Raw genomic sequence first — 25,764 nt, forward strand, 5'->3', positions numbered from 1 at the left:
CCCCCACCCTTCCCACCTCATCTCCTGTTTCTACAATTGCCCCCTGGCTCCTCTGCACGTCAGTCTCTCCCTGTCTTCCTGATCACTGAGGAAGCACAGGAACGGTGCATATCTCGCCCCTTCAAGACCCCTCCTGGCACCCCAGGCCCTCTCCAGCCATCACCCCATTTTTCTGTTTCTCCATGCAGCAACAAGTTTTGAGGCCTTCTCTATCATTACTTGGCTATTTTCTCTCCTCTTCTCAACCTATTGCAGTTGAACATCTGTCCCCAAAGGCGCGCATGTTGGCAAATCCAGCGCTCTCTCCTCTGCCTTCATCTTTGACCTAACGGGCTGCTCCCCACTCCTTGACCTGTGTCCCACCTCACCTTGGCGATGCCACACTCTGGTTTTCGCCCTGCTGCCCCGGCCTCTCCTCCTCGGCCTCCTTTGTTGGCCCCTCCTACTCTGCTCTGCACTGGACATTGGTCCATCCGGGCCCTTCTCTTCTCTCCCTGCATCTCTCCTGGGTGGTCTTTCCAGGCCCATGTCTGTGTGCCAGACTCACGCATTCAAACCTCCAGCTCTAACTGTTCCCTGAACCTCAGACTTGTGCACTCAACTGCTGGCTTGCTATCTCTGCTTGGGCATAAAATAGGCGCTTCAAACAAATGTGGCCCAAATGGGGTTCCACTCACCCCAAACGTCTTCCTCCCTTCATCTTCTTCACCTTAGTGAATGGCTCCCTCATCCGCCCAGTTGCTCAAACCAAAACCTTGAGGTGACCTAGACCCCTACGTCCAGCCCATCAGCAGGTTTGTCGACTCCACCTTCAAAACCTGCCCGGGAGCTGCCGACAGCTCAGTCCACACAGCTCAGCCTGGAACGGGCTCTCAGCTGCCCGGCCCACGGCTGCCTGCACACAGTAACCAGAATGAGCTTAAAACGTCAACTAGTCCCCCGCGTAAACCCTCTCCCGGCTTCCCATTGCCCTTAGAGTCAGAGCCACGCTCCTCACCACGACCTCCAGCTCCTGGATGGCCTGACCCCTGCCGGCCTTCCTGACCTGTCTCCAAACACCCCTCCCCTTTTTCACTCTGCCGGAACCTTCTCTCCCCTCCCCCGACAGGTCAGGCTTGGTCCTGCCTGCAAGGCTTTGCCCTGGCCGTGCCCTCTGTCTGGAATGCCCTTCCCCAGCCCTCCGTGTGGTGGCCTCCAGCTCCCCATTCAAGCCTCTGCTGAAGAGTCACCTCCTCAGAGAGCCCCTCCCAACCACCCATTCTGAGAGGCCCCTCGGTGCTCTGTCCCTCAGCTCTAGTTTGCTTTCAGCATGGCACTTTCCACTCCCTGACAATTCTTTTTTTTTTCCCTCCCAAAACCCCAGGACATAGTTGTATATCCTAGTTGTAGGTCATTCTAGTTCTTCTATGTGGGACGCCGCCCCAGGATGCCCTGATGAGCGGTGCCATGTCCGCATCCAGGATCCGAACCAGTGAAACCCTGGGCCGCCAAAGCAGAGCACACGAACTTAACCACTCGGCCACGGGGCCGGCCCCCTCCCTGACAATTCTTGTTAACTTGTGTGCTCATTGTCTGGATCTCTCCACCAGAACCTGAGACCCTTGAGAGCAGGGCATCTGTGGTCTGTTCCAGTCTCCCCCACGGCCTCGGGATCAACGTCTGGCATCTGAAAATCATTCGATAAATATTCCTTGACCGATTGAATTGATGAATGATAAATAAATGGATGATGACTCTGACATTTGCTCACGTAGACAATTTACTCTCCAAAGGGTTCAGATCTGGCCCTGTCCTCGCTCATTCCCGTATCCCAGACCCGAGACCTTTACGCCGGGCAGCCTAACACCCCAAGCACCTGCAATCAGCGGCCGTCTGTTCTTTCAACAAACACATAGGGAATCTGTAGTGTGTGCCAGGCCCTGGGCGAGGTGCTGGTGATTCAGTGGAGAGCAAAACAGCCCTAGCCCTTGACTAGTGTACTGTCCAGCGGGCCTCTACAGGAGTCTCGTGCATTCGTGCCTTCACTCACTCAAGAAACGCTTACACAGGGCTTACTGTGTGCCTGTAAAGCACTGTTCTAAGTACTTTACGAGAATAAGCCACTTGACCCTCATACCCATGTATAAGGTAGGTACTGTTGTTATCCCCATGTTACAGTTGAGGACACTGAGGCACAGAAAGGTGAGGTTACCTCCCCGAGGTCACACAGCTGGTAAGTGACAGAGCTGGAAACTGGACCCTCTGTCTCACTTTGCTTCTCCCCTTCTTTACTCTGGGATCCCCTTCTGACCCTCCCGACATTGTCTCTTAATTCTGGCCACACACCAGCCCCTCTGGACTTGACAACAGAATCTGGCTTCCTTAGGGGGAGCAGCAGAGGGCAGGAATGGGGGTCACTGCTGCCCTTCCTGCTCCGGGTTCTGGTTGGCACCACACCCAGGAGGCTCTGAGCCCTCGGCCGACATCCCCCAGCCCCATGCTCCCCAAGGTCCCCCAGGGGCAGGAGAAGCCACGGCTGCCTCACCACGCGGACTGGGAATTCCATTTATGGTGTCAGGAGTCAGGAGATTCCAGAAACCAACAAGACATCCACAGCTGTGAGTTAAAGCCTCGTTCGTTTATTTGCTGCTAATCTAGGAGGTGAGCAGCTCAGCTGAAAGTCACTTCTTAACTCAGATGGTTGGAAATGGTTCCTTCTGCCGAGGGCTTGTGTGGCAGGTGCTGCCGGCGACCTTGCTGTACAGAACCTTGTGTTTCCAGAATCACGGGCCAGGGGCAGATGTTTGAAGCAGAATCTTTAAAATGGGATCAGAGGGGCCGGCCCCGTGGCGAGTGGTTAAGTTCTCACGTTCCATCTCGGCGGCCCAGGGTTTCGCTGGTTCGGATCCTGGGCGCAGGCATGGCACCGCTCATCAGGCCATGCTGAGGCAGCGTCCCACATGCCACCAGTAGAAGGACCCACAACTAGAATATACAACTATGTAATGGGGGGCTTTGGGGAGAAAAGGGGAAAAAAAAGATTGGCAACAGTTGTTAGCTTAGGTGCCAATCTTTAAAAAAAAATATAAACACAGAGAATCTCACCAACCTACCTTTACGTGAATTGTAATTTTCACTTACTGAATTTTCTTAAAGGCCTTCATGTTTGAGAATAAGTGGAATTCAATTGAGAAAGCAATGGTCTTCTAAACTACAATTCAGAAAATTAATATTCTGCCAACAGGCTGGATCCGGCTTCTGGATCTAGCTGGAGAGTTTTGTATTCAAATGCTAAGTCCCCACTGTCCTAATGTAAGGAGGGGTCATTCTCATGAATGTTTTCCTTCTTGGTGGACGTTCATTGTAATTGCCTGTGTCTACTAGCATCTGCATTTCATAGATGAGAAAACCAAGGCCCCGAGAGATCAGATAGCTCAGAGAGCACCTGGACTGACACCACCAGGAAGAAACTGAAGAAGGCGCAACCGCCGAGGGTTTGGAGAGCAAGGACTGGCAGGGGCTGAGGGAGGGCCAGGCTCCAGGGTCGGGCAGCAATTCCAGAGGGCGTGAGCACCGGGCAGTAGGAGGGGCGACTCGCCCCTCCATCTAACAGACTCTGCTGTAAGTTATAGTGCCTGAAACAGGGTGGCATTGGCACAGAGACAGAACAGTGGGACAGAATGACATTAGGAAATAGACTCGTGTGTATGTGGGGCTTGGATTGTGGTACAAAAGTGCCATTTAAAATCGGGGGGAAGGATGGACCAGTCCATAAGAGCTCAAAGCACTTAGCTACTCACTTAAAAAAATTAAGTTAGGTCCTTACGGCACCCTATTCACCAAGATAAATTCCAGATGAATTAACATGAACGTCTATAGGTGTGTTAGAAAAATACAGAGACTGTGTTTATGGTGTTGCTCTTCTTAAAGTAGACACAGGAAGCAAAAACTAAAAAGGAAAAGACTGTTAAATTTGGCTATATCAAATATCAAAATATTTAACAAAAGCAGCTTCGGTCATAATTGCCGAAATTTGGAAGCAATTCCTTCCATAGGCGAATGGACCGCAGATGGATGACCTGTGGTCCATCTAGACCATGAAATATTATTCAGCGCTAAAGAGAGTGAGCTGTCAAGCCTTGAAAAGACAAGGAGGAACCTTGAGTGCCTATGGCTTAGTGAGAGAAGCCAGTGTGAAAAGGCTACAGACTATATGCTTCCAACTCTGACATTCTGGAAAAGGCAAACCTATGGAGACAGTAAAAGGATCAGTGGTTGCCAGGGGATCGGGCATGGGGGGGTGGGGGGGGAGGGAGTGATGAATAGGGGAACACGGGATTTTTAGGGCCATGAAACTATTCGACACATGAATGGTGGATACTTGTCTCTATACATTTGTCAAAACCCATAGAATATGCAACACGAAAAGTAAGCCCTAATGTAAGGTATGGATTGAGATAATAATAATGTCTCAGGATTGGTTTATCAGTTGTAACAAATGCACCACACCAATTAGAGAGCTTAATCATAGGAGAAGCGGTGGGGGTGGAGACGGGGCATATGGGAACTCTTGGTAATTTCCACTTAATTTTTCTGTAAACTTGAAACTGCTCTAAAAAATAGTCTATTAATTAGACTAATTTTTTTAAAAAGATGTTTTGTACATGGGAAAAAAATAGTAAACTATTTGTAGTCTATGCAACAGGCAGGATTAGTATCCAGAACGCATAAAATGATTCCTACCAACTGATAAAGAAAAAGATCAGAAAAAAAATTGACAAAGGACACAGACAGGCCTATTCGTAGAAGAAGAAACAGAAATGGTTAATAGACACATGAAAAATGCCCAAGCTCACTAGAAATAAGGGAAATATAAAACCTAAAACTACGTTGAGGTGTCATTTTTCAGCATGCAATGGGCAAAATTTTTAATGTCTTATAATATCAAGTATTGGTGAGGCTTTGGGTGGGTAGTGCTCAGACAGCTGGCAGAAGTACAAAATGGTATTGTCACTTAAGAGAACAATCCACCGACACTGACTCAGGTTTAAAATGCACGTGCTTTATGACCCAGTAATTCCTGTTCGTCGCGCTGGAGAAATACTTGCTTGTCTGTACCGAGAGTCTTGTAGAAGAGTGTTCATTGCAGGGTTGCTTATAGGGCAAAAATTTGGAAATAAATACCACCAGTTGATTGGATAAATCGTTATCAAGGAGCCCTTTACGTCAGTTCCAAAGAATAAGGTATATCCGCTATGTACCTCTTGGCAGGTTCACCGAGAATTGTGCCAAGGAAAGAAAAATAAGATACCCGTATGGCTCGGCCCTCGTCCCCTCCTTCCAGCAGACTGAGCCGAGGCAGAGAGGACCAGAGGCTCTGGCACCACCTGCCAGGGCGCTGCTGAGGGTGGGTCTGGGCTCTACTCAGGCCTGGCAGAGACAGCCTGGGGCAGGCGGCGTCTTTAGGGGCTCCTGAGGCCCTCAGCGTCTGTCAGGGCACCCTCTCCCTCGATTTCCTGGCTTAAGTGCTCCCACCAGCCCTGGAAAGTAGCCTTCGTCTGAGGTCAGAGAGCAGTGAGCAGTGTCCACGAGACGCCGACCCTGGCCCAGATGCGCAGGCTATCACCCCCAAGTTCTCCGTCTCAGTGGGGCCACAGATCAAGTGACCAGAAGGAGACGAAGGGGTGCTGGAGCCTGCTGGCTCAGCTCAGGGGCGCCACCACGCACAGCTCTTCTCTGCTCTGCTGTCAGTGATGTCACGTTGGCAGCTTGAAACTGGCCCTGGTGGGAGTATGTACACCATGGAAACTGGCAGGTGCTTCGGATCAGGGCTTGCTTTTCTCAGAGAGCCAGCTGTGGACCATTTACATTGTGGGAACACAGAGTGTCCCTTCCATCCCCACCCACCAAGGCTGGGTCCCGGGAGGCGGGGCCTCGCTCCCTCTTGCCTTCAGTCTTCTCTCATCTCCACCCCTCCTCTCCTTACCTCTGACTTTCCTCTTGTCTCTTCCTCAAGAATAGGGTAAGGGTGACTGGGGCAACAAAGAGGGGACAGGCGCAGTCTCAGCAGCATGGGGAGAGCTTTTGGATCTGAGCCCCAGTCACAACTAAGCCGTCTGCTCCCTGTGTGACTTTGGATGGACTTGGCCACCACAAGCTTCTATTTTCTTACCTGTGAAATGAGAATAATCATGGTCAGGGCTCCCATATTCAGCCTTGCAGGTGTGGTTCTGCTTCAGCTCCAGCGAGTGGCAAGTACATAGACTATGATGTGAATGGAGCCCTATGGAGATGTGCAGTGGGCAACCTGAACGACGGTACACGGCCCTGATGATCGTACTTACTTCAGAGAGTTGTGGCAATTAAAAGAGAAATTCACGGAGGGGAAGTAGTCTGACAGAGTGCTGGGCACACAGTAGATGTACAGGCATTATTGGTTTCCTTTCTTGTCGTCGTCTACCCTTTCCCTCCTCATCAACACTGCATCATTCCATCTTAAAAGTTAGGTTCATGTCAGTGAGCCACACACTGTGCACCCACAAGGGCTCCAGATGCCACAGTCCACACAGAGAAGTGCCCCCAGGTTTATAATAACCCTGGTGGCTATAATGATTGCACTGAGTCGTCTTTGCCTCGTTTCATTCACCCTCCATCTTACCTGGCATAATCCTCATCTTAGGCTTGAAAGATTTGAGGCTCAGCGAGTGAAGTGCCTGCCCCGGGGTACGTGGTGAAAATGTGGTGAGAGGATTCCCGCTCGGATCCCTCGGAATCAAAGTTCTCGCGGCCAGTTGGCTCCAAGATTTTTCACCATGAGCCACAGAAAAACGTTTCATATTAGAATCACTATAAACACACACACGTACAGAGAACTGAAAAGTTTTACAGAACAATATTGACTTTTGCTACGTTTGGTGGTATCAGATATTTATCTTCCATTCTTGTTTTTTCTTTAATGCTGGCTGCAATCTGTGAAGTTGATTTCATGACCCACTAGTCTAGCGAAGAACTCTCTAGGTACTTCTCCCAAATGACCTCCTAACACAGGTACCACAAACTGGCCCCTGGGCTGGATCCCACCCAACGCTCGCGTTTGTGAATAAAGTTTTATTGGCACACAGCCACGCTCATCCATTTACGTATCGTCTGTGGCTTCTCTGCACCACGGTAGAGTCGAGTAGCTGCAACAGAACCCAATGGCCCACAAAACCTAAAATATTTACTTATCCGGTCTTCAACAGAAAATGTTCGCCCGTCCATACACAGCTCTCACTCTGTCTCCCTTGCTTAAATTTTTCTGAGTCTGCCCTTTGCCCTCTGGCTCCAACTCCAGCTTCTTGGCTGGCTTTGAAAACCCCCACCCTCTGGCCTCCTGTGCTGTGGTCCTGCTGACCTCCCTTGCCTGGGAGTCTGTGCACTGACAGGCTGGCAGGTGGCTGAGAGGCCGGTGGCGGGTGGACAAAGCCCCCCCTTGCTTCCTGACACCTTGCTCTGCTCCCCTCACAGGCCTCCTGGGAATGGTAGCCCACATGATGTACACACAGGTGTTCCAGGTCACCGTGAGCCTCGGCCCTGAAGACTGGAGACCTCATTCCTGGGACTACGGGTGGTCCTTCTGGTAAGTGGCTTTTGACTTTCAGGCGTCAGAGCCCAGAGGCGTGCTGGGACTTCAGCAGCTCGGCCCAGCTGGGGGACAGAGAAGGTGGGAGTAGCCTGGAGTCCATAGGTGTTCGAGACCTGAGAGCCGGGGTTGGCAAACTGTGGCTCATGGGCCAAATTTGGTCCACCACCTGTTTTTATGTAGCCCTCAAGCTAAGGATGGTTTTTACATTTTTAAATGCTTGAAAATAAATCAAAAGAAGAAGAATATTTTGTGATGTGAAAATTACGTGAAATTCTAGTTCCAGGGTCCGTGAATAAAGTTTCATCGGGATGCAGCCACGCTCATCATTTACGTATTGTCTACGGCTGCTTTCACGCAGCAACAGCAGAGCTGAGTGCTGCGGCAGACGGAACGGCCCACAGAGCCGGAAATGTGTACCGTCTGGCCCTTTACGAGAGTTTGCCTACCCCTGCCTTAGAGGCTGCCGGGAAGGTGGAGACGGGAGCTGGGAGACCTGAAGGCAGGGGAGCCCTGGAGGGCTCTGGGTGGTCTGATGGGTTCGGAGGGGCCCTGGCTACGGGAGCCAGGGGTCAGCATCTCAGAGCATGGTGTGCAAAAGAGAGGCAGAATGAGTCCGACTCTTGTGCTTGTGAGTGATAGAATCCCCAGCTTAGGTAAACAAGGGGTGTGCATTAGTTCAGGTAACTGAGAAGTGCAGGTTGATTAGCTAGGGTGCCTTGGGTTGTAACAGAAAGATACACCCACATCAGTCCAAGCAATATGGAAATACGTTGTTCCTGTAAATGCAAAGTGCAGCTGTGGCGTGGACTTCAGGATACGTTTGGTCCAGAGTTGCTGACGTCATCAGGGCTGAGTTCTCTTCCTCTGTGATCATCTGAACATTGCCCACTCCACACATTCACCCTGTCCCTAGGCAGGCTTCCCTCCCAGTGGTGAGAAAGTCCCTCCTGAGACTGGTGCTTCTTTCATCACATATAGAAGGAGAAAGGGCCTCTCTTCCCCCAGCGTTGACTAAAGTCCCAAGCCTCTCTCTGATGGACCCAATTTAGGTCATTTTCTCTCTCCTGAATCATCATCACAGCTGGGGGAATGTCATGAACTCATTGGCTCAGCTTGACCAGGCCTACCTCTGGGGTGAAGAATGAGCCAAAAACTCTCAAATGGTGAGTGGATGGAATGGATGCTGGGTGAGCTACCACAATATCTGCTTCAGGCACAGCTGGATCCAGGTGATTAGGTGGTTCATCAGGAACTCATTCTCTCCCCTTTTCCTGTCTCTGTTCCCTTTGTGTTGGCCTCATTCACAAGCAGTTTTCCTCCAAGTGAGAGCAAAAATGGTCACCATGCCCAGCTCTCTGCTTACAAATGTAAGCTCTCATCCGACAAATGTAGCAATACCAGCAGAGATGGGGCTTCTTTCTAATATTTCCAGCCAAAATCCTGGTTATGACTTTCACTGGATTAGATTAAGTCACGTGACCATCCCTCCACCAGTGACTTAGACCCTGAAGACTGGACTGCTCTATTCGGTCCAGCCTGAGTCATGTGGTCCAGAGGGCAGGGTTGGCCCCACCCAAACCGTTGGTCACAGAGAGGAGGAGGAGAGGTCCCCGAGAGGAAAACTGGGGATGGGTGGGGTGGAGTGGGCTGTTACCAGAAGGACTGGGTGTTGGAAAGACAACAACCATGGTTGTCCGTTACGCAGGGTTTGCAGGTCCAGTTCCGCTGGTGGGGACCATTTATCCACTGGGTCATTCAACACCTAATTCCCAAGCTCTTGCTCAGGGACAGCCATTCTCCTAGGTGCTAGGGGCACAGCAGAGGCCAAGACAGTGTTGTCACGGGACTGAGACAAGGGAACAAGAGATCCTCTGAACTGTGCTGTGATGGGGGGAGGGCACAGACAGCTGCGGGAGCGCAGAGCGGAGGCAGGAATAAGACTGTCTGCTGGGCAGGAGCAACTGCACGTGCAAAGGCTTGGCAGGGAGCGTGCGTCTCGGGGAAGGTGTCAGAGCAGGAAGGACTCTGACTGAGAAGACCCCATTTCAGACCAAGGGGTCTCCTGCTGCTTTTCTGCCCCTCCCTACCTCTGCTTGGCTCAAAAGCATGTGCCTTAAAGGGACCTTGACCTGGCAACACCATCCCTGATCCCTTTAAGTAGAACCCTCCCAGGGAAATCAGCTGAGGCTCTGACCCCCTTTGACCCAACGCTTCCCCCAGCCCAGCAGTTCCTGCCTGAGATCTTGACCTTGGGAGGTGGTCACTCTGAGCTAGAGAAGGATGGGAATGAACATCTGTGAGTGTTGATCATGTGTGTAATAATCTCTCCATATGTATTGAGCCCTGGTGTGTCATTATCACAACAGTGCTATGAAGCGGGCACTTCGTGCAGACGAAACCAAGGCACAGAGAGCTTAAGTAACCAGTCCAAGGTAATCCAGCCTGTGAGTGGCAGAGCTGGGATTTGAACCCAGGCAGTCTGGCTGCAAGCTCATGCTCCCACCTTTGTATTCTGCCTCCGTGAGATGATGGGGTAACGCTGTGTGACACGCGGAAGTGCTCAGTGATCACTGGCTCTTCTACTGTTACTGTTACTGATGTGAAATCGAACAAGTACATTAACCCCGTGTTGCATATGTGGAAACAGGCTCAGAGAGTTTGGGTCACTCGCCCTCTCCTCCCACAGACCTCTCTCTCTAGAAGCCCCCGGCTCTCTACCCTGGCACTCAGCATCTAGAGCCCAGCCTGCTGGTGTGGGCTGCGGGAATCTTTTTTCCCTGGAAGCCACGCCTACTCCCTGGCTCCTCTGCTCCCCTGCCCACTCGGGGCCGGCCTCCCCGGGGCACCAAGCTCCCATTTGACTTATTTAAGGCCAGGGCCCAGTGTACGGCCCTCTTAGGGCTGATGCATTTCTCCTCGTCACTGAGGCCTACAACATCAATCACCCCATTTTTCATCCTCTGCATTTGGGGCCTCGCCAGGGCTGGGCAGTGTCATCTCTTTTGTTTAATATCTGTGAGGCCATTTGTCAAAATTCTGGCCCCAGAGCTGCCCCTGACGCACCCCAGGCCCTGGAAAGGAGACCAGCTCCGAGGCCAGACAGTGCCAGCTCTGTCTCGGGCCCAGCAGGGAAGAACAGGCTGCCGGTGCATGGGGATCAGGGCTTCTGAGGAGCTTGACCGATGCTGGCCCGGCTTCCAGGAGGGCACCTGCACCGGAAGGGGACGGTTCCACCGTTAGGAGGCTGACAGCCCAGCTCAAACCTCCCCGACGTGCACTTCTGGGCTGCTGTGGGCAGTGTGGAGGGGTGGCTGAGGGGCCCTGGAATCAGACAGCTGGGGAGCACGTCCTGACGCTGCCCCTCACCAGCGGTGGACTCGGCCAAGTGACCTCCCCTGCCTGTGCCTCGGTCTCCTCAGCTGTCGAGGGGGGAGCCTGACTGCTACCCCACTGGCTCTCGTGAGTGATCTTCCAGTCCTCCGTTGACATATAACACATCACCCCAAAATTTAGTGCCTTAAAGTAAAAACATGATTATCTCTCATGTTCAGTAGGTTAACTGCGCTCAGCTGGGTGGTCCCGTCTTAGGGCCTCCCAGGACGCTTCAGTCGGATGTCGGCTGGGACTGGAGTCACCTGGGTCATGGCCAGCTGGGCATCCGAGATGGCCTCGCACAGCACTGGCAGTCGGCGCTGGCTAGTGGCCGGGCACTTAGCTAGGGTTGTCAGCAGGAGCGGCTGCGTGAGCCCGGTGGCTGGGTCCCTGTGGGGAGCACGTGTTCCAAGAGATCAAAGCGGACACCACAAGTTTAGTTTACGACCCTGCCTCAGAAGTCACAGAGTATCACTTCTGCTACATTCAGTTGGTCAAAAGCGGGGATGGGGCTGGATTCAAGGGGAAGGGGCTGTAAAAAGCATGGACCCCAGGAGGTGTGGCTTGTGGAGGGGACATCTCTGGAGACGAGCCATGTGAAATAATGCATGTGAAGTTCTTAGCACAGAGAACGCACTCGACGAATGTTTCCGTTGAAGGCAAGCAAACCAAGCTCTCCGCTCCCTCTCCAGAGTAGGGATGATAGTAATGCCTGCTTCATAGGCTTGTTGTAAGGCCCAGGTGGGACCAGCTCGTAGAGTGCTTGGTGCACAGCCAGTGCTCTTTACGTGGTGGTGGTGGTAAAAGGTGACAATGACATTGAGCCTTGGTAATGCTGCTCTCTCTTATTGGGATGCACGTCCCCGAGAGTCTGAGAGGATGATGTTGGGTGGTACCCAAGGAGCTCTTGCTTTCTGTCCTCCCTGGTCTCCACCCCACTGGGCTTCCCAGGACGTCAGTGTGTTTTGGGATTCAGCCTGGCCGTGCTGTCCTCTCACTCCTGACTCCCAACCTTGGGCCCTCTAGGTGCAGAAGCCCTTGCCTGCCCTGAGCCCTGGCCCCAGCCTCCCACTGCACCTCCTTTCAGCTCTCCCCAGGTCTGCCTGCTGTGACAAGGCCAGAGCAGGCCCTGGCGCTGGGACGGGACTGTGCCAGGCACTGTGGAGGTGCTTCATAAGCCCTGAGCTGTCTCGTCCCACGGAGGGGTTACTATGCCCGACTCAGGGACCAGGACGCGGCCTCAGAAAGGGCAAAGGCCCGAGTCCCATAGTCAGCCTCGGTGGAGGTTGCAAACCGCGTGCAGCCCTGGGCGGAACCCCAGCCTGTGGATAATTGTTTTGGACGGCCACAGTGTTATTTAAAAGTTCATATTTTTTTTAAACATCTAAAAAGGTAAAAATTTTACTTAAAAATGCAGGTTTCTGGCCGCTCTTGACGGTGAGGAGATGTGTCCATGCTTAACTCGCATTGCCACATGGCAGCAGGCAGCGAAAGCTGAGGAGAAGCTGCCCCTTTACATGGGGCGTATGCTCTCCAGGTCACCCCAGCCCACCCCACTCACTATTATTGCCTTACACCACACTGTCCTCACTTAGTCATCCACCTGACCCTGCAGGAATGTGAGTTTGTGAGCCCTGCTCGGAATGTCAACATGTCAGTTTTCCTGGTGATGGTGGGAGAGTGGAAAGCTAGTCACTTTGTACTTCTATTTTGCATTTGATCAAAATGGAGAGAGATGGAAAAGGGCCCTTCCTACTGCAACCCCAATTCTGAGCATTCACCCTGTAGACTGAGGTACTAGAACCTTGTGGAGTTGTTGCTTATAAGAACTGGAAGCCCAGAGAGGTTAAGCAATTTGGCCCAGGTCACACAGCAAGACAGTAGCATGTTGGGCCAAGTCCCTGGGGGGGTGGTGCCTCTCTGTTTGCTTCTGAGGCCCCATCTATGTGGAGTGTGGTGGCCTCATTGCTACTCTCCTCTCTCTTCCCCTACTCCCCTTTCCAGTCTCCACGACCCTGTGGAAACAACAGGCTAGCCTCTTGCCTCTCTAGGGCCCCAAGGCTGCCTTGCCGTCTCTGCAGTGCTTAGCTGGCATTTCAGCAGATTGATCCCTTCACAGGGTGGTGGCGGCAGGGGTTCTGCTGCTGTGATCTTAGAGGAGTCTTGGCCCCAAACAGCCACTGGAGAGGGTGGGTTTGCTGGTGTCACCACTGAGAAGCTGTGTGGTCAGCAGAAAGCTTTCACTCTTTCTCATCTCCCCCGAGGTGGATGGCTTTGGCCTCCTTTTCTTTAAGAACAGGGAGGGGAAGGAGAGATGTGGCTGCCCAAGGGTGTCCTCCTGGCCATAGAGAGACAAGCTGGGGCCCCAGAGCCTGCCGTCATCACCAGGTCCCATCAGCTCTTGGACACTAAGGGTGGCCGGGACTGAGCATTTGTGCCGTGCCCAGCACAGTGACTCTGTGCCTGCTTGGCCTGCAGGTTGACTAGGATCGTGATGCTCAGTGACCAGCTGCAGTCTTTCCAGGGCCTGGGGTAGATTTCAAGGTGGCATCCATGTGTCTCTGAATCTGCCCCCCACCCCAGCATCCCCCTGCCCCACCCTGCAGCTCTCAGAGGACAGAGAGTGGTTGACAGGCACTCCCTCACCCCTGTCACCTTCCCTTTTCCTCCCCACAGTGTCCACTCTGCTCTTGGCACCAAAACCAGGCCAAGCACCCACAGTCCTCACTGCACCAGCTCAGAAGTGCAAACTGCAAACCCTGGGAGGTGTTCCAGCCCCCAGGTTTTCAGACTGCCCTGTGTGGGGGCCCAGGGGGCCTGGGGGTGAGGGGAGCAGGGAGGATGAAGACTCAGGGATGCAGCCCTGAGGCCCTTGCCCACACCAAAGCCAGAACAGGGTTTTCATATCTGTTGTTTTCAGTATGTTCTTATTTTATCTGCATTTATTGATTCTAGAAATATTTGTTGAGTACCTAGTGTGTGTCAGGTGCTGTTCTAGATGCTAAGATACAGCAGTGAGCAAAGCAAAGCTCCTGCTTTCGTGAAGCTGACATTCGGGTGTGTGCAGGAAGACAATCCAGAAGCAAATAAGGACCACTTCTGGGAAGAAGGGGTAGACACACCTCTCCCTCTTCCTCCTGCTACGTACGACTAAGTCCCTGGACATCATGCATCAAACAAACAAAAGGAGATGCTGGAAGACAGAGAGAGAACCGTGGGCTGGCTAGGAACTGAGGGACAACACGGTGGCGAGTACGTTTTGTCTCATGTATCCCACATTTGGAGATGAAGAAGTCAGCAACTCAGAAATGCCAAAGGCACGGACAAAAAAGAAAGCCCCATCCAAAGTCGGCTTTCTCTAGTCAACAGACCAGGAAAGGGACAGCCTACCAAGACAGACAGCTCTTAGCAATAAGTACTCTATACAGCCATGCATTGCACACACACACACACACACACAAATGCCCCGTGGCTTGACACCCCCCATACCAAGCTTAGATTTCACCTCATTAGGCTGTAATGAGACACCCAACCACAACCCCGCCTGCTGGGGTGGGCAAGAGCAGGGAGCTGGCACTTTCAACCACCCTGCTGGACAGAAATGAGCCCCACACACTCCTCAGCGTCAGTGGAGATCATGCTCCTGGACCCCCACCACCAGCAGGCAGTAACAAGGTGCCCCTCCCCTCTGTGCTGGGCTGGTGTCAGAGGACAAGTAGGGAGTCAGGATTTTCACTGCTGCTCAGTGGTAAGGAGGGCATCTCCCTCTCCATGGTGTCAGTGGAAGCAACCCAGGGAGGAGCAACGAGCCACTTCTACCCTGCCAGTCAGGGTGGCATCTGCAGAAGCCTAAGGGAGCAGTACTCCCACCCCTGCCCCACAGTAACCAGGGAGCGTTCCACCCCAAATGTCAGTGGTGGCCCAGGAGGAAACCTGGACTTCAACTCGTACTTGGAAGTAACAAGGTGACACTCCCTCTTCTCTTGCCAGAATGGTGTCAAAGAAAACCAGCTAAAGCTGAAGGTTTAAACAAGATCCAAAGTCTCAGAAAAATACCAAAAATGTCAAGTTTGCAACCTAAAATCACTCACCATGCCAAGAACCAAGGAGATCTCAACTTCAATGAAAAAGACAATCAATAGACCCCAGTACTGAGATGACAGAGATGTTAGAATTATCTGATAGATTCTAAAGCAATCATCCTGAAAATGCTTCAACAAGCAATTACAAACACCCTTAAAACAAATGAAAAAATAGAACATCTCAGGAAAGAAATAGACAGACTCAGGAAAGAATTGGAAAGTATAAAGAAAGAATAAGTGAAAATTTGAAAACTGGAAAAATACAATAACTAAAATTTAAAAACTTGGTGGGTGGGCTCAATAGCAGAAAGCAGGACACAGAGGAAAGAACTGGTGAACTTGAAGACGGAACAGTAGAAATTACCCAATCTGAACAACAGAGAGCAAATAGACTTTTAAAAAAATGAGCAGAGACTCAAGAACCTCTAGGACTATAGCAAAAGATCTAACATTGGAGTCCCAGAAGGAGAGGAGAGAGAGGGTGGGCCTGAAAATGTACTTGGAGAAATAATGGCTGAAAATTTCCCACATTTTGTAAAAGATATAAACTACAGAGTTAGGAAGCCAGATGAATTCCAAATAGGATAAACTCAAAGAAATCCACACCATGACATACCATAGTCAAACTTTTACAAACCAGAGTCAAAGAAAAAATATTGAAAACAGAAAGAAACTGTACCTTAAGTATAGGGAAAATCTATTCAATGACAGTGGGTTTTGCATCAGAAACCACAGAGGCTAGAAGGAAGTGGCACAACATGCCTCAGGTGCTGAAAGAAAAGGACTGTCTATCCAGAATTCTATTTCTAGCAAAAACACCCTTCAGGAAAGGAAGGGATGTCAATACCTCTTCAGATGAAGAAAAACTAAGAAAACTTGTTTCCAGTAGACATACCCAAAAAGGGTGGCTAAAGGAATTTCTCTAAACAGAAAAAACAATTTAAAAAGAAAGAATCTTGGAACATCAGGAAGGAAGAAAGACAATTTTACTTTTCCTCTTGAGTTTTCTGAATTGTGCTTGATGATTGAAGCAAAAATTATGTCATGGTCTGATGCAGTTCTAAATGAACACAGAGGAAATATTTAAGGCAATTCTATTATTAATGGAAGAAGATAAAGAGACATAAAGGGAAAATCACATGATCATATCAATCAATGCAGAAAAAATATTTGACAAAATTCAATATTCATTCATGATTTAAAAAAACCAAACTCTCAGAAAACTCAGAATAAAGGGGAGCTTCCTCAACTTGATAAAGAGCATCTACAAAACACCTTCAGCCAGCATTATACTTGATGGTAAAGATTGCACGCTTTCTCCCTAAGACCAGGAGCACCAATCCTGTTCAACACAGCGCTGGAAGTTCTTGCTAGCTCAATAAGGCACGAAGAGTAAATAAAAGGCATGCAGACTGGAAAGGAAGAAATAAGCTATGCCTATTTGCAGATAACATGATTACCTATGTAGAAAAATCCAACAAATCCGTCTCAAAGATGCCTAGACCTAACAAATTAGTTCAGTACCATCTCAGGATACAAGATAAAAACACAAAAATTATTTATATTTCTATTAACTAGCAATGAACGCTTGGACAACAAAATTAAAAATACGATACCATTTACCCTCAAAAAAGTGAAATACTTAGTCATAAATCTAACAAAACACTTATAAGACTTTTATCCTGAAAACCACAAAATGCCAATGAAAGAAATCAAAGAAGATCTAAATAAGTGGAGAGAGATATTGTGTTCACGGTAAAGATGTCAATTCTCCTCCAGTTGGTCTATAGGTTTAATGCAATTGCTATCAAAATGTCAGCCAGATTTCTTGTATATGTGGACAAGATTATTCTAAAATTTATAAGGAAAGGCAAAAGAATTAGAATAGCTTAAAAAATTTTCAAAAAGAAGACTAAAGTGGGAGGAATCTGTCTACCCAATTTCAAGACTTATTATGTAGCCACAGTAACCAAGACTGTGTTTTTGGTGGTGAGATAGACACACAGATCAGTGGAACAGAATAAAGAACCCAGACATAGGCCCACACAAACAGGCCCAGCTGACGTTTGACAAAGATGCAAATCCATTCCTTGGAGGGGAGAGTAGCCTTTTCGACAAGTGGTGCTGGTGCTACTGGGCATTCATAGGCAAACAAATCCGTCTTGATCTAAACTCCGTACCTTATACAAAAATGAACTCAAAATGGATCGTGGGCTTAAATGTAAAATGTAAAACGATAAAATTTTTAAGAAAAAACTAGGAGAAAAATCTTTGGGATCTAGACCTAGGCAAAGAGTTCTTAGACTTGACGTCCAAAGCATCAAAAGCATGAAAGAAAAACTTGGTAAATTGGATTTCGTCAAAATTAAACACTTTCATTTTGTAAGCTACGGACTGAGAGAAAATACTTGTAAACCACGTGTCTGACAAAGGTTAGTATCTAGGATATATAAAAGCGCTCAAAACTCAACAGTAAGCAACAGCAACAGCAAAACAGTCCAATTAGCAAGGGGGCAAAAAACGTGGATAGACGTTTTGCCAAAGTGGATACACAGGTGGCAGTATGCACGTGACAAGACGTCAGCACCATTAGCCATTAGGGAAATGCAAATGAAGCCACAATGAGATATTCCTATACATCTATCAGAATAGCGAAAATAAAAAACTAGTGAGAGCACCAAATGCTGGTGAGGATGTGGAGAAACTCAGACGTTGCTGTGGGAATCCTATTCAGCAACACAAAGGACAGACGGTTGATACGACTAGCAGTGTGGATGCTGAGTGAAAAAAAGCCAGTCCCAAACATACATACTATGTGATTCTATTCATATGACATTCTTGAAATGACAAAATTATAGAAATGATGAACAGGTTAGTGGTTGCCAGAGGTTGGGAGGGAAGTGGGTGTGGCTATAAAGTGGCAAAACGAGGGGTCGTTGTGGTGATGGATGGAGATGCTCTGTATCTTGACTGCAGCAAGGTCAATATCCCGGTTGCTCTCTATAGCTGCAAGATGTCACCTTTGGGGGAAACTGGGTAAAGTGTACACGGATCTCTCTGTGTTTTCTTATAGCTACATGTGAGTCTATCATTATCTCAAAATTAAAAGTTTAATTTAAATACAAAGAAAAAGAATAGGAAAAAAGTTGCAAGAGAATTACAAGGTGTGATGGGGCTGTGATACAATTAGACAGGGCTGTGTGACGGAGAGCGACGCTCCTGCTCTGGTTGCGTCATCAGAGTTGGGAGTCGGACCCGGTCAAAGGTCATAGTTAAGATCCCTGGTTGGAAAGACTAGAAATTCTCTTTAAAACTAACTTATGCAAAAGAAAGGAATTTATGAAAAGTAGTTGTATGAGAACTTTGGCTGCCAGTGACAGAAACCCAGTTCAAACTGACTTAAGGAAAAAGAAAACCCAAAAAAGGACTTTGGGTCCCATAACTTGAAATGTCTAGGGATAAAGGCATCGGCTCAGGGACCTAGCTCCTTTTTGTGGCTCTCCTTTCGAGTCAGCTTCGCTCTCAGGTTGCATGGTGGCAAGACAGTCCCCAACAGCTCCTGGCTCAAATCCCACCAGCTTGGTACCCCAGAAGAAAGACGAGCCCTGCCTCCCAGTAGCTCCGGCAAAAGTCCTGGGATTGAGTCTCATTAGCCTGACTCGAGCGTCACAGGCCCACCCCTGAATCGGTTACTGTGGCCAGAGGGAAACAACACTCTCGTTGGCCAGGCCTGGGTCATGTGCTCACACCTAAGGGTTGGGGGTGAGGCCAGCCCCACACAAACCACTGTGCCCGAGAGGGAAGGAGTGGTCCATTGACAGAATGGATACTGGTCAGGCAAAACTAACAAATGTATACTCTGAAATCCCAGAAAAATCCCGCTTCTTCATTCTCCATCCTCAGGTTCTGAATTTCCATCACTCTAGTTCAAACAGATATCCCAGATTCATTGCTCAGACGAGAGTATCTGATTGGACCAGCTTTGGTCAGATGTTCAGCCCTCATCCAATCATCTATGAACAGGGGGGTGGGGTCACCTACTGGAGCCTGCGGTGGACAGGGCAGTTCTTAGAGGAGCCAGGCCGATGCCTCACACCTGTCGATTGTGGATATGCAGAGCTTCTGGAAGATCTAAATTAGCTCATTATCATGAAAGAATCGGGGAATCCATTAATGGGTTGGACGATAAGGAGTAGATGATTGCGGATCCTGGGAGAAAGGCTCAATCCTCAGATTTCCCCTCTCTTTCCTTCTGGGTGCTCTGAGGCTGACAATGAGAAGAGCAGTGGGTGTGGGAGATGGGCTGCACTGACCCTGAGGGATGCAGGGGCGGGGATGTTGAGACCCGACGGGTGGCTGGCAGAAGGGGGAGCCCGAGGCTCTGAGAGAGTGCAGGGTCTGCAACAACAAAACTGAGCCCTTGATTTGGAGGAAACCAGTCATCGAGGCAGAGACTGGGGAACAGGGACCTGGAAACCAGATCAGGTGTAACTGGAGCACAGCGAGTACCCCACTCCTGCTTCTAAATGTTACTGCCCACTCTTGGTCGGAGGAATCAGGCAGAAGGCCACTTCTAGAATGGGCAGGGGGTCAGAGAAGACCAGCAGCCTGGTCAGCTGAGCCTCATAGCCCCACGCAACCCTTCCCTTCTTTCCAGAAGTGGACAGGACAGATTCCCCAGCTCTGGGCTGGCTCAGCACACACGTCAGGCGAGTGCAGCCAGGAGCCCCGAGCTGTGCATGGGGCAAGCATGGAGCAGAGAGCGGCGCAGGTCATCGTAACGTAACCTCTCAGAGGGAGCGCTTGGAAAGCATGTCAGCCGGACGTGTGTAGTAAGAATGTTAATAATGGTGATGATAGGAATGACAGCAGACCTTTCTGGAGTGCCTACTATGTGCCGGGCACTGTTCCAAGATGCTTTCAATGGATCATTTCCTTTCATCCTTGCGACACCCTGGGAGGCGGTGCTATTGTTCTGTCCATGAAGATGGACATGAGGAATACGAGGCAGAGAGGTGAAGCACCCTGCCCAAGGTCGCACATGAGCAAAGGTCATTTAACTCTCTTGGACACCAGCTTTTAGGGTGTCTGGGCCCCATCAATTCTCCATCACCAGCTTCAACGAATCTCCTCATGCATCCTCCCTCCAGCGTTCTGAGCCTCCTGCAGTTTGTGGAACGCTCCCTGCTGCCTCCTGCCTCCTTGCCTTTGCACATGCCCTTCCCTCTTCCTGGCACGCCCTTTCCCCTGGCAAACTCTCACCCCTCCTCCAAGACCCACTGCAAGCTAGCTGTATTCTGGCAACCTGCCCTGACGCCGGCCCCCGTGCGTGGGATGACTAGCTCTCTTCTTGCCTCCAAATCAGGAGCTCTGTCATGTCTGCAACACAGTGCTCTCTCCCAGACCACACTGGGTCGGGCAGGGATCAAGTCTTATTCTTCTCTACAGAGCGCCTGCTCAGGTCGGGCCCAGAGGAGGCAGCCGTGCAGGTGAATGAACGTCTGGGGGGGGCGGGTTCCTGTCCCCTGCTCACCCTCACCGTGGCACCTCTCTCCTGATCTCTTGGCAGCCTGGCGTGGGGCTCCTTTACCTGCTGCATGGCAGCCTCTGTCACCACGCTCAACTCCTACACCAAGACGGTCATTGAGTTCCGGCACAAGCGCAAGGTCTTTGAGCAGGGCTACCGTGAAGAGCCGACCTTCATAGACCCCGAGGCCATCAAGTACTTCCGGGAGAGGTCAGTGCACGTGGGTCACCACTGGGTGTCTGAAGCCTAGGGCCTGTTCTCAGTGGCCACAGGTCTCCACTCACAAACTGGAGTGAGTGGTCTGACAGAAGTGTTCTGGGGGGGTTGTAGGGTAGAAGGAGTCGGCTGAGTGAGGCAGAGTTTGGACCCCACTATGCTGGATTTTCTGGGGCATTTTAATGTTTTATGGGGCATAAGGTTGCCTTGGGCTTACATAATCAGAGCCTGAGAAACCAAGTTTGAGTGTTTGCCATTTGGCCTCATGCTTCTTAGAACCAAGGTAGGGGCATACAGAGACTGAACCAAGATTTCCTTCTTGGGCTCTGCCACAGAACTGAGTGAAAAGAGGACCCAGCAGTGAGATTGGTGATGGCTGCTAGAGGAGGAGGGCTCCTCAAGATCAGGGACCACATCTGATCAGGTGGGTCCTCAAAGTCCAGCTAGGAATGGAGAAGGTGATAATAAATGGTGGGTGTATACATATATGGATGGATGGATGGATGGATGGACGGACGGATGGATGGATGGATGCATGGATGGATGAATGAATGGGTGAACGGATGGTTGGATGGATGCCTGGATGGATACATGGGTGGATGTATGGTTGGATGGATGGATAGCATATTTCCTGAAAATAATTCCTAAATAAACTACCTGAACCCAAATCCTTATCATAGAATCTGCTTCTGGGGGAGTTGATTGGACATGCAGTAATGCCTTTCAGTGGCAGGGAACCGAAAGGGTCTCAGGACCAAGGACAGAGTCGGAGGAGGGAAACAGGGAAGCTGTTGTAGAGCCGGACAGTGTTGAGGAGTTGGACTCTCTGTGGGGCACGTGGAAGGGTTTCAAGGTGAGGAGGTCCATGTTGGGAGCCACGCAGGGACCTCTAACTGTTACAGGCCCCATCATCTCTCCTCTGTCATATGGGCCTCCTTTCTGTCCCTTGAATACTGCAAGTTCATCCCTACCTCGGGGCCTTTGCACATGCTGTGGAATATTCACTTGGTTGTTCAATCAGGTCTCAACTCAGCTTTCACCTGCGCTTTGAAGCCTTCCTTAGCCACTTGGTCTAAATTTGCACACCCCATACATTGCTACTTTTTCATAGCACCTGACACAGCCCATTTTTTCATAACACCTGACACAACCCATTTTTTCATAGCACCTGACACAACCTGACGTTATTCTATTTGTTTACCTGTTTGGTAGTTTGTAGACTGTGAGCTTCATGATAGAAGGAGCTGTCTTTTTCCTGATGCTATGCTGAGCACCCAGAACTGGGCCAGGCACCAAGCAGGTGCTCATGAAATGTTTTGTGGGTTTTTTTGGTGACCAACTGAATTCTTCTCTTTGGAGACCTCCGTCCTGACCACCTCATGCCCTTTCAGCTCAAGCCCCACCATCCTTGGGCAGATTCAGCAGCCCAGTGCCCCCACGCCAAACCCCAGATCAGGTGTCCAGTCCTGGGCCAGTCAGCTGTGGCCAGAGAAGGCAGGCTAATCTGTGGACAGAGCATGGTCACTAGGAAGGTGGCAATGATTGGCATAGCCCAGGGTCCATAGTGCATCCTCAGCAAATGTTTATAGCTGCTGTATGAACAGCCTGATTCTGATACCGCCCCATTCGCGGTGCGCCATTGTCCCCTGGGCTGTGGGCAGCCGCCTGCTGGGGCAGCCGTGGGTAGCCTTGTTTTGCTGAGGCAGGAGACAGGCCCTCCTTGTCTCTCAGCAGCAGGAAGCTGCTGTGTGCTGGTGCCCCAGTGGCAAGGGGCCCTAACAGCTCAGGCCCCGACGACGTGGGAGACGATGAGTGCTTCCCAGCATATGTGCAGAATATCACTTTACACGCTTATGACTTGAACATTATGCAGAGGTTCATCAAGTTTTATTTCCCTTCCTCTCCGAGGAGAGCATTCAGCTTAGCTGGCTGTTCTAATTTTTTTGTGTTCGTGTGCCCTCCCTACAAAGAGCTCGGAGCACGGGGGCAGATCTCTGCACAGGTTTGCAGGTGGCCCAGCAGCAGAACTGAAATCCTGCAGTGGCCAATGTTCCCGAAACCTCAGCCAGAGACCCGAGGGAAGGGATCCGTGGCCTTGCCTGTCCATGGCTCCAATCCTTGGGGGACGGGGGCGCTGTGGAAAGAGCAGGGGTCTGGAGGCCCCCGACCTGACTGAGTTTTCCAGTTCTGTCCCTTGGCAGCTGTGTGACTTGAGGCAAGGCACTGAACCCTTCTGGGCTGGTTTGCTCTGACCCACAGTGGGAGTGCCCTGGGAGGCCTCAATTTGATAACCCAGGTGACACGCCGGCACAGTGCCTGGCACGTGGAGGGTGTTTTGTATGTGTGACTTCCCATCCCTTTTCCTACTAATGCAAAGTATAGGCTTCGTGACAATTAGCTTAGGATGGAGATGGAGACGGAGATGAGAAATTAGGAGGCATTAGATTCCTATTAAGTCATATTAATAAGCAAAGCAAACGCCTGCAGGGTGCTTGCCCTGCACCAGGTACTCCTCTGAGTACTCTGGAAGTGACTCAGTTAATTCCACAGCACCTCTGTGAGGTAGTAGGTATTATTGTATCCCCATTTTATGGATGCAAACGTGAGGCACAGAGAGGTGAAGTGACTTGTCCAAAGTCACACAGCTAGTAAGTGCCAGAGCTGGGATTTGAACCAGGTCATAGTCAGTCACTGTGCTGTGTGGCCGCTCAGGATCGGTAGTCTCTGCCCGGCCCTGAGGCAGGACCTGGGCATGCAGGGGTGAATGAGGGGAACTGCCGAGGCCCACCTGAGGCGGGGAGGTGTGAGAGAGGCCGTGTGTGCAGAAGGAGAGTGTGGGAGGACACACGCCCTGGGAGAGGGGGCAGGGTCTCCTGCCGCCCCCTGAGAGTCATTCGTGGATCCAGCTCCATCCGGGCCTCTCCTGCTGTCCTGACTGAGAACACGACGGTGCCCTGTGGGGGCAGAGGGAGCAGGCCTGGCCTGAGCTGCCGCCCCAGCCGGCCCGCCCCGTCCTGTTGGACGGTTCTCTACAGGAGCCTAATGCAGGTCTGAGTCGCAGCTGGGCAGAGTCTGAACGGTTTCCGGGGGTTTTGAGATGTGGGAGGTGTGCTCGCATGTCGGGTTTGGTTGGGGGAAGCCTACACCCCCTGACTCTGAGCAGCCTCGCCTGTCCCAGCGTCACCCGGTCTGTCCTCCCCCTGGAGGGTGTCTTAATGGGGTCTCCAGAGGGGAGGGTCTGAGGCTGCTGAGTGAAAGGTAGATATTGGCAGGTCGGGGCTTTCTTGAGCGCTTAATGTTCAGATCTGGCTTAACCACGGAGGGGGGAAGGAGCCCCTGGAGGAGAGGGGGGTTCAGCCGCACACAACAAGCCTCCGCCTCCCGCGGGAAAGCTGCAGTGGGGGCCGGGAGCTGGGGTGGCTCCTGCTCCTTCCTTGGCCCCCCTCTGAGCGGCCACTTCCCCTTGCTCTGCGGGCCCCTCGCACTCCCGACTTACTCCTTCCTTCGTTCCTTCGTGACTTGCTCGTCGTGTCTGCCTCCTTCCCGCGTGCACCGTGCGAGAGAGCAGGGAGCTCATCTTTCTTGGTTTCCACTTGATCTCGGCACTAGAAGCAGAGGAACTCCATAAGTGATATTATTAACTCTCCATAATAATTATACTGTTAATCGTGGTCAAAAGTTGGGCAAGGCTTCCTGTTGCAGGCACGGTTCGAGGGCCGTGTCTGTCCGCGCTCACTCACCCTGTGGAAGATGTGAAGAAATGGACCGGGCTTGAAATTAACTCGCCGTTGACTAGCTGGGAGTCCCAAGGTGAGTCACGGCACCTCTCTGAGCCTCGGTTTTCCTGGCTGGAAAATGGGCCCACACCTTCCTCGCAGTTTCGTTTAGAGGATTACATGAGATGGTGCAGCTAAGTCTCTGGCACAAAGCTGAGGAGGCCCCCCTCTCCCTACCCCCACCTCCGCCAGAAACCTCCCTCCTTACAGGGCAAGTAAGACGCATGCCCTGCCTGGGGGAGGGGCACAGCGCATGGAGCTACCTGGTGGCCCTTGGAGAATCTTGCCTGGAGATGTGCTTTCTTGGGCCCCCATGGTGATTTTAAAACTCTTAAATTTTGGCTGAGTTTTAGAAATCAGGAGATTCCATGTTTTTATCAAGGCTGTTGGCTTCTCATGAGAAAGCTGAGGGTCTGGCCACTCTGGGCTGGGTTCCTGCATGGTGACACTGGGCTGCAGCGGGCGCCTGCCCCTCGGGGCCTGCAGTCTCTTCCATGACCCAACCGCAAGGTGCCCCATGGGTCTCCCGGAGGGGACGCTGGTGCAGGGGTCAGGCCCCAGGGGAGGCGGAGGATAGAAGAGCCTTCACAGAGGAGAGCCGCAGCCCAGTCTTTAGAGACCGCGCAGGCTCACGCCAGATGGGCAGTGTCGCGAGAAGGCGTTCTCAGGCACAGGCAGTGGTGTGTGCAAAGGCCAGGGTGGCGGCACACAGGTGTCGTTGGAAAATCTAAGCAGTGTGGTGTGATTTGAGAGTAGGGCTGGCTGGGGGCGGGCCTGGGTCTCTTGTCTCTCCGTCTCCCACTGCATTTGGGCCGGGGGGCTGGTGGTAGCACCAGATTGAATATTACCAGGTTAGAAGGTGGGAGCAGGAAGCTTCCCCAAGCCTCGCTCCTGGGGGCCAGCCTCACTGCTCCCACAGACACGGCAGCCAGACGCTGCTCTGGGGAGATGGGCGAGCAAGTAGGCATCGCCACACAGTGCAGGGCCAGCCTCCCCTTTACACGTCTCTGCTCTCTCTCCTGTCCATTGTAGGAAAAATTTTAGAAGGGTTTGTCACCACTTCCTCACCTCCCACTTACAGCTCCCCCCTCTCAATTTGCCCTCCACCCGCCACTCCCCGAAACAGCTCCCAGCAGCCCCGATGGTCCGCACACACCCTCCTCCCTGGGCTCCACCAGCCACTCCTCT

At 51.3% G+C, this 25,764-nt stretch overlaps 1 protein-coding gene and 1 long non-coding RNA gene across 3 annotated transcripts in view; one reads left to right on the forward strand and one right to left on the reverse strand.

Annotated features, from left to right (window-relative positions):
* The window catches only part of GSG1L (GSG1 like), a 211,959-nt gene that overhangs the window by 162,766 nt on the left and 23,429 nt on the right, over positions 1-25,764 (forward strand). Inside the window, exons 4-5 of one of the 2 annotated variants that reach the window (XM_070566511.1) lie at positions 7,486-7,597; positions 20,627-20,794. In XM_070566511.1, the coding sequence (XP_070422612.1) occupies positions 7,486-7,597; positions 20,627-20,794 (280 nt within the window). The remainder of the gene's footprint in view (positions 1-7,485; positions 7,598-20,626; positions 20,795-25,764) is intronic. The other variant, XM_070566512.1, reaches the window with a different exon arrangement.
* Positions 5,966-24,703, reverse strand: LOC103558130 (uncharacterized). Its single transcript, XR_011524434.1, has 3 exons — positions 24,541-24,703; positions 24,297-24,405; positions 5,966-6,151 (listed from the first exon to the last, which is right to left on the reverse strand). It is a non-coding gene; the product is annotated as an uncharacterized lncRNA (long non-coding RNA).

Source organism: Equus przewalskii, chromosome 12 (assembly GCF_037783145.1).
Source record: "Equus przewalskii isolate Varuska chromosome 12, EquPr2, whole genome shotgun sequence".
In the NCBI taxonomy this organism is placed as follows: Eukaryota; Metazoa; Chordata; class Mammalia; order Perissodactyla; family Equidae; genus Equus; species Equus przewalskii.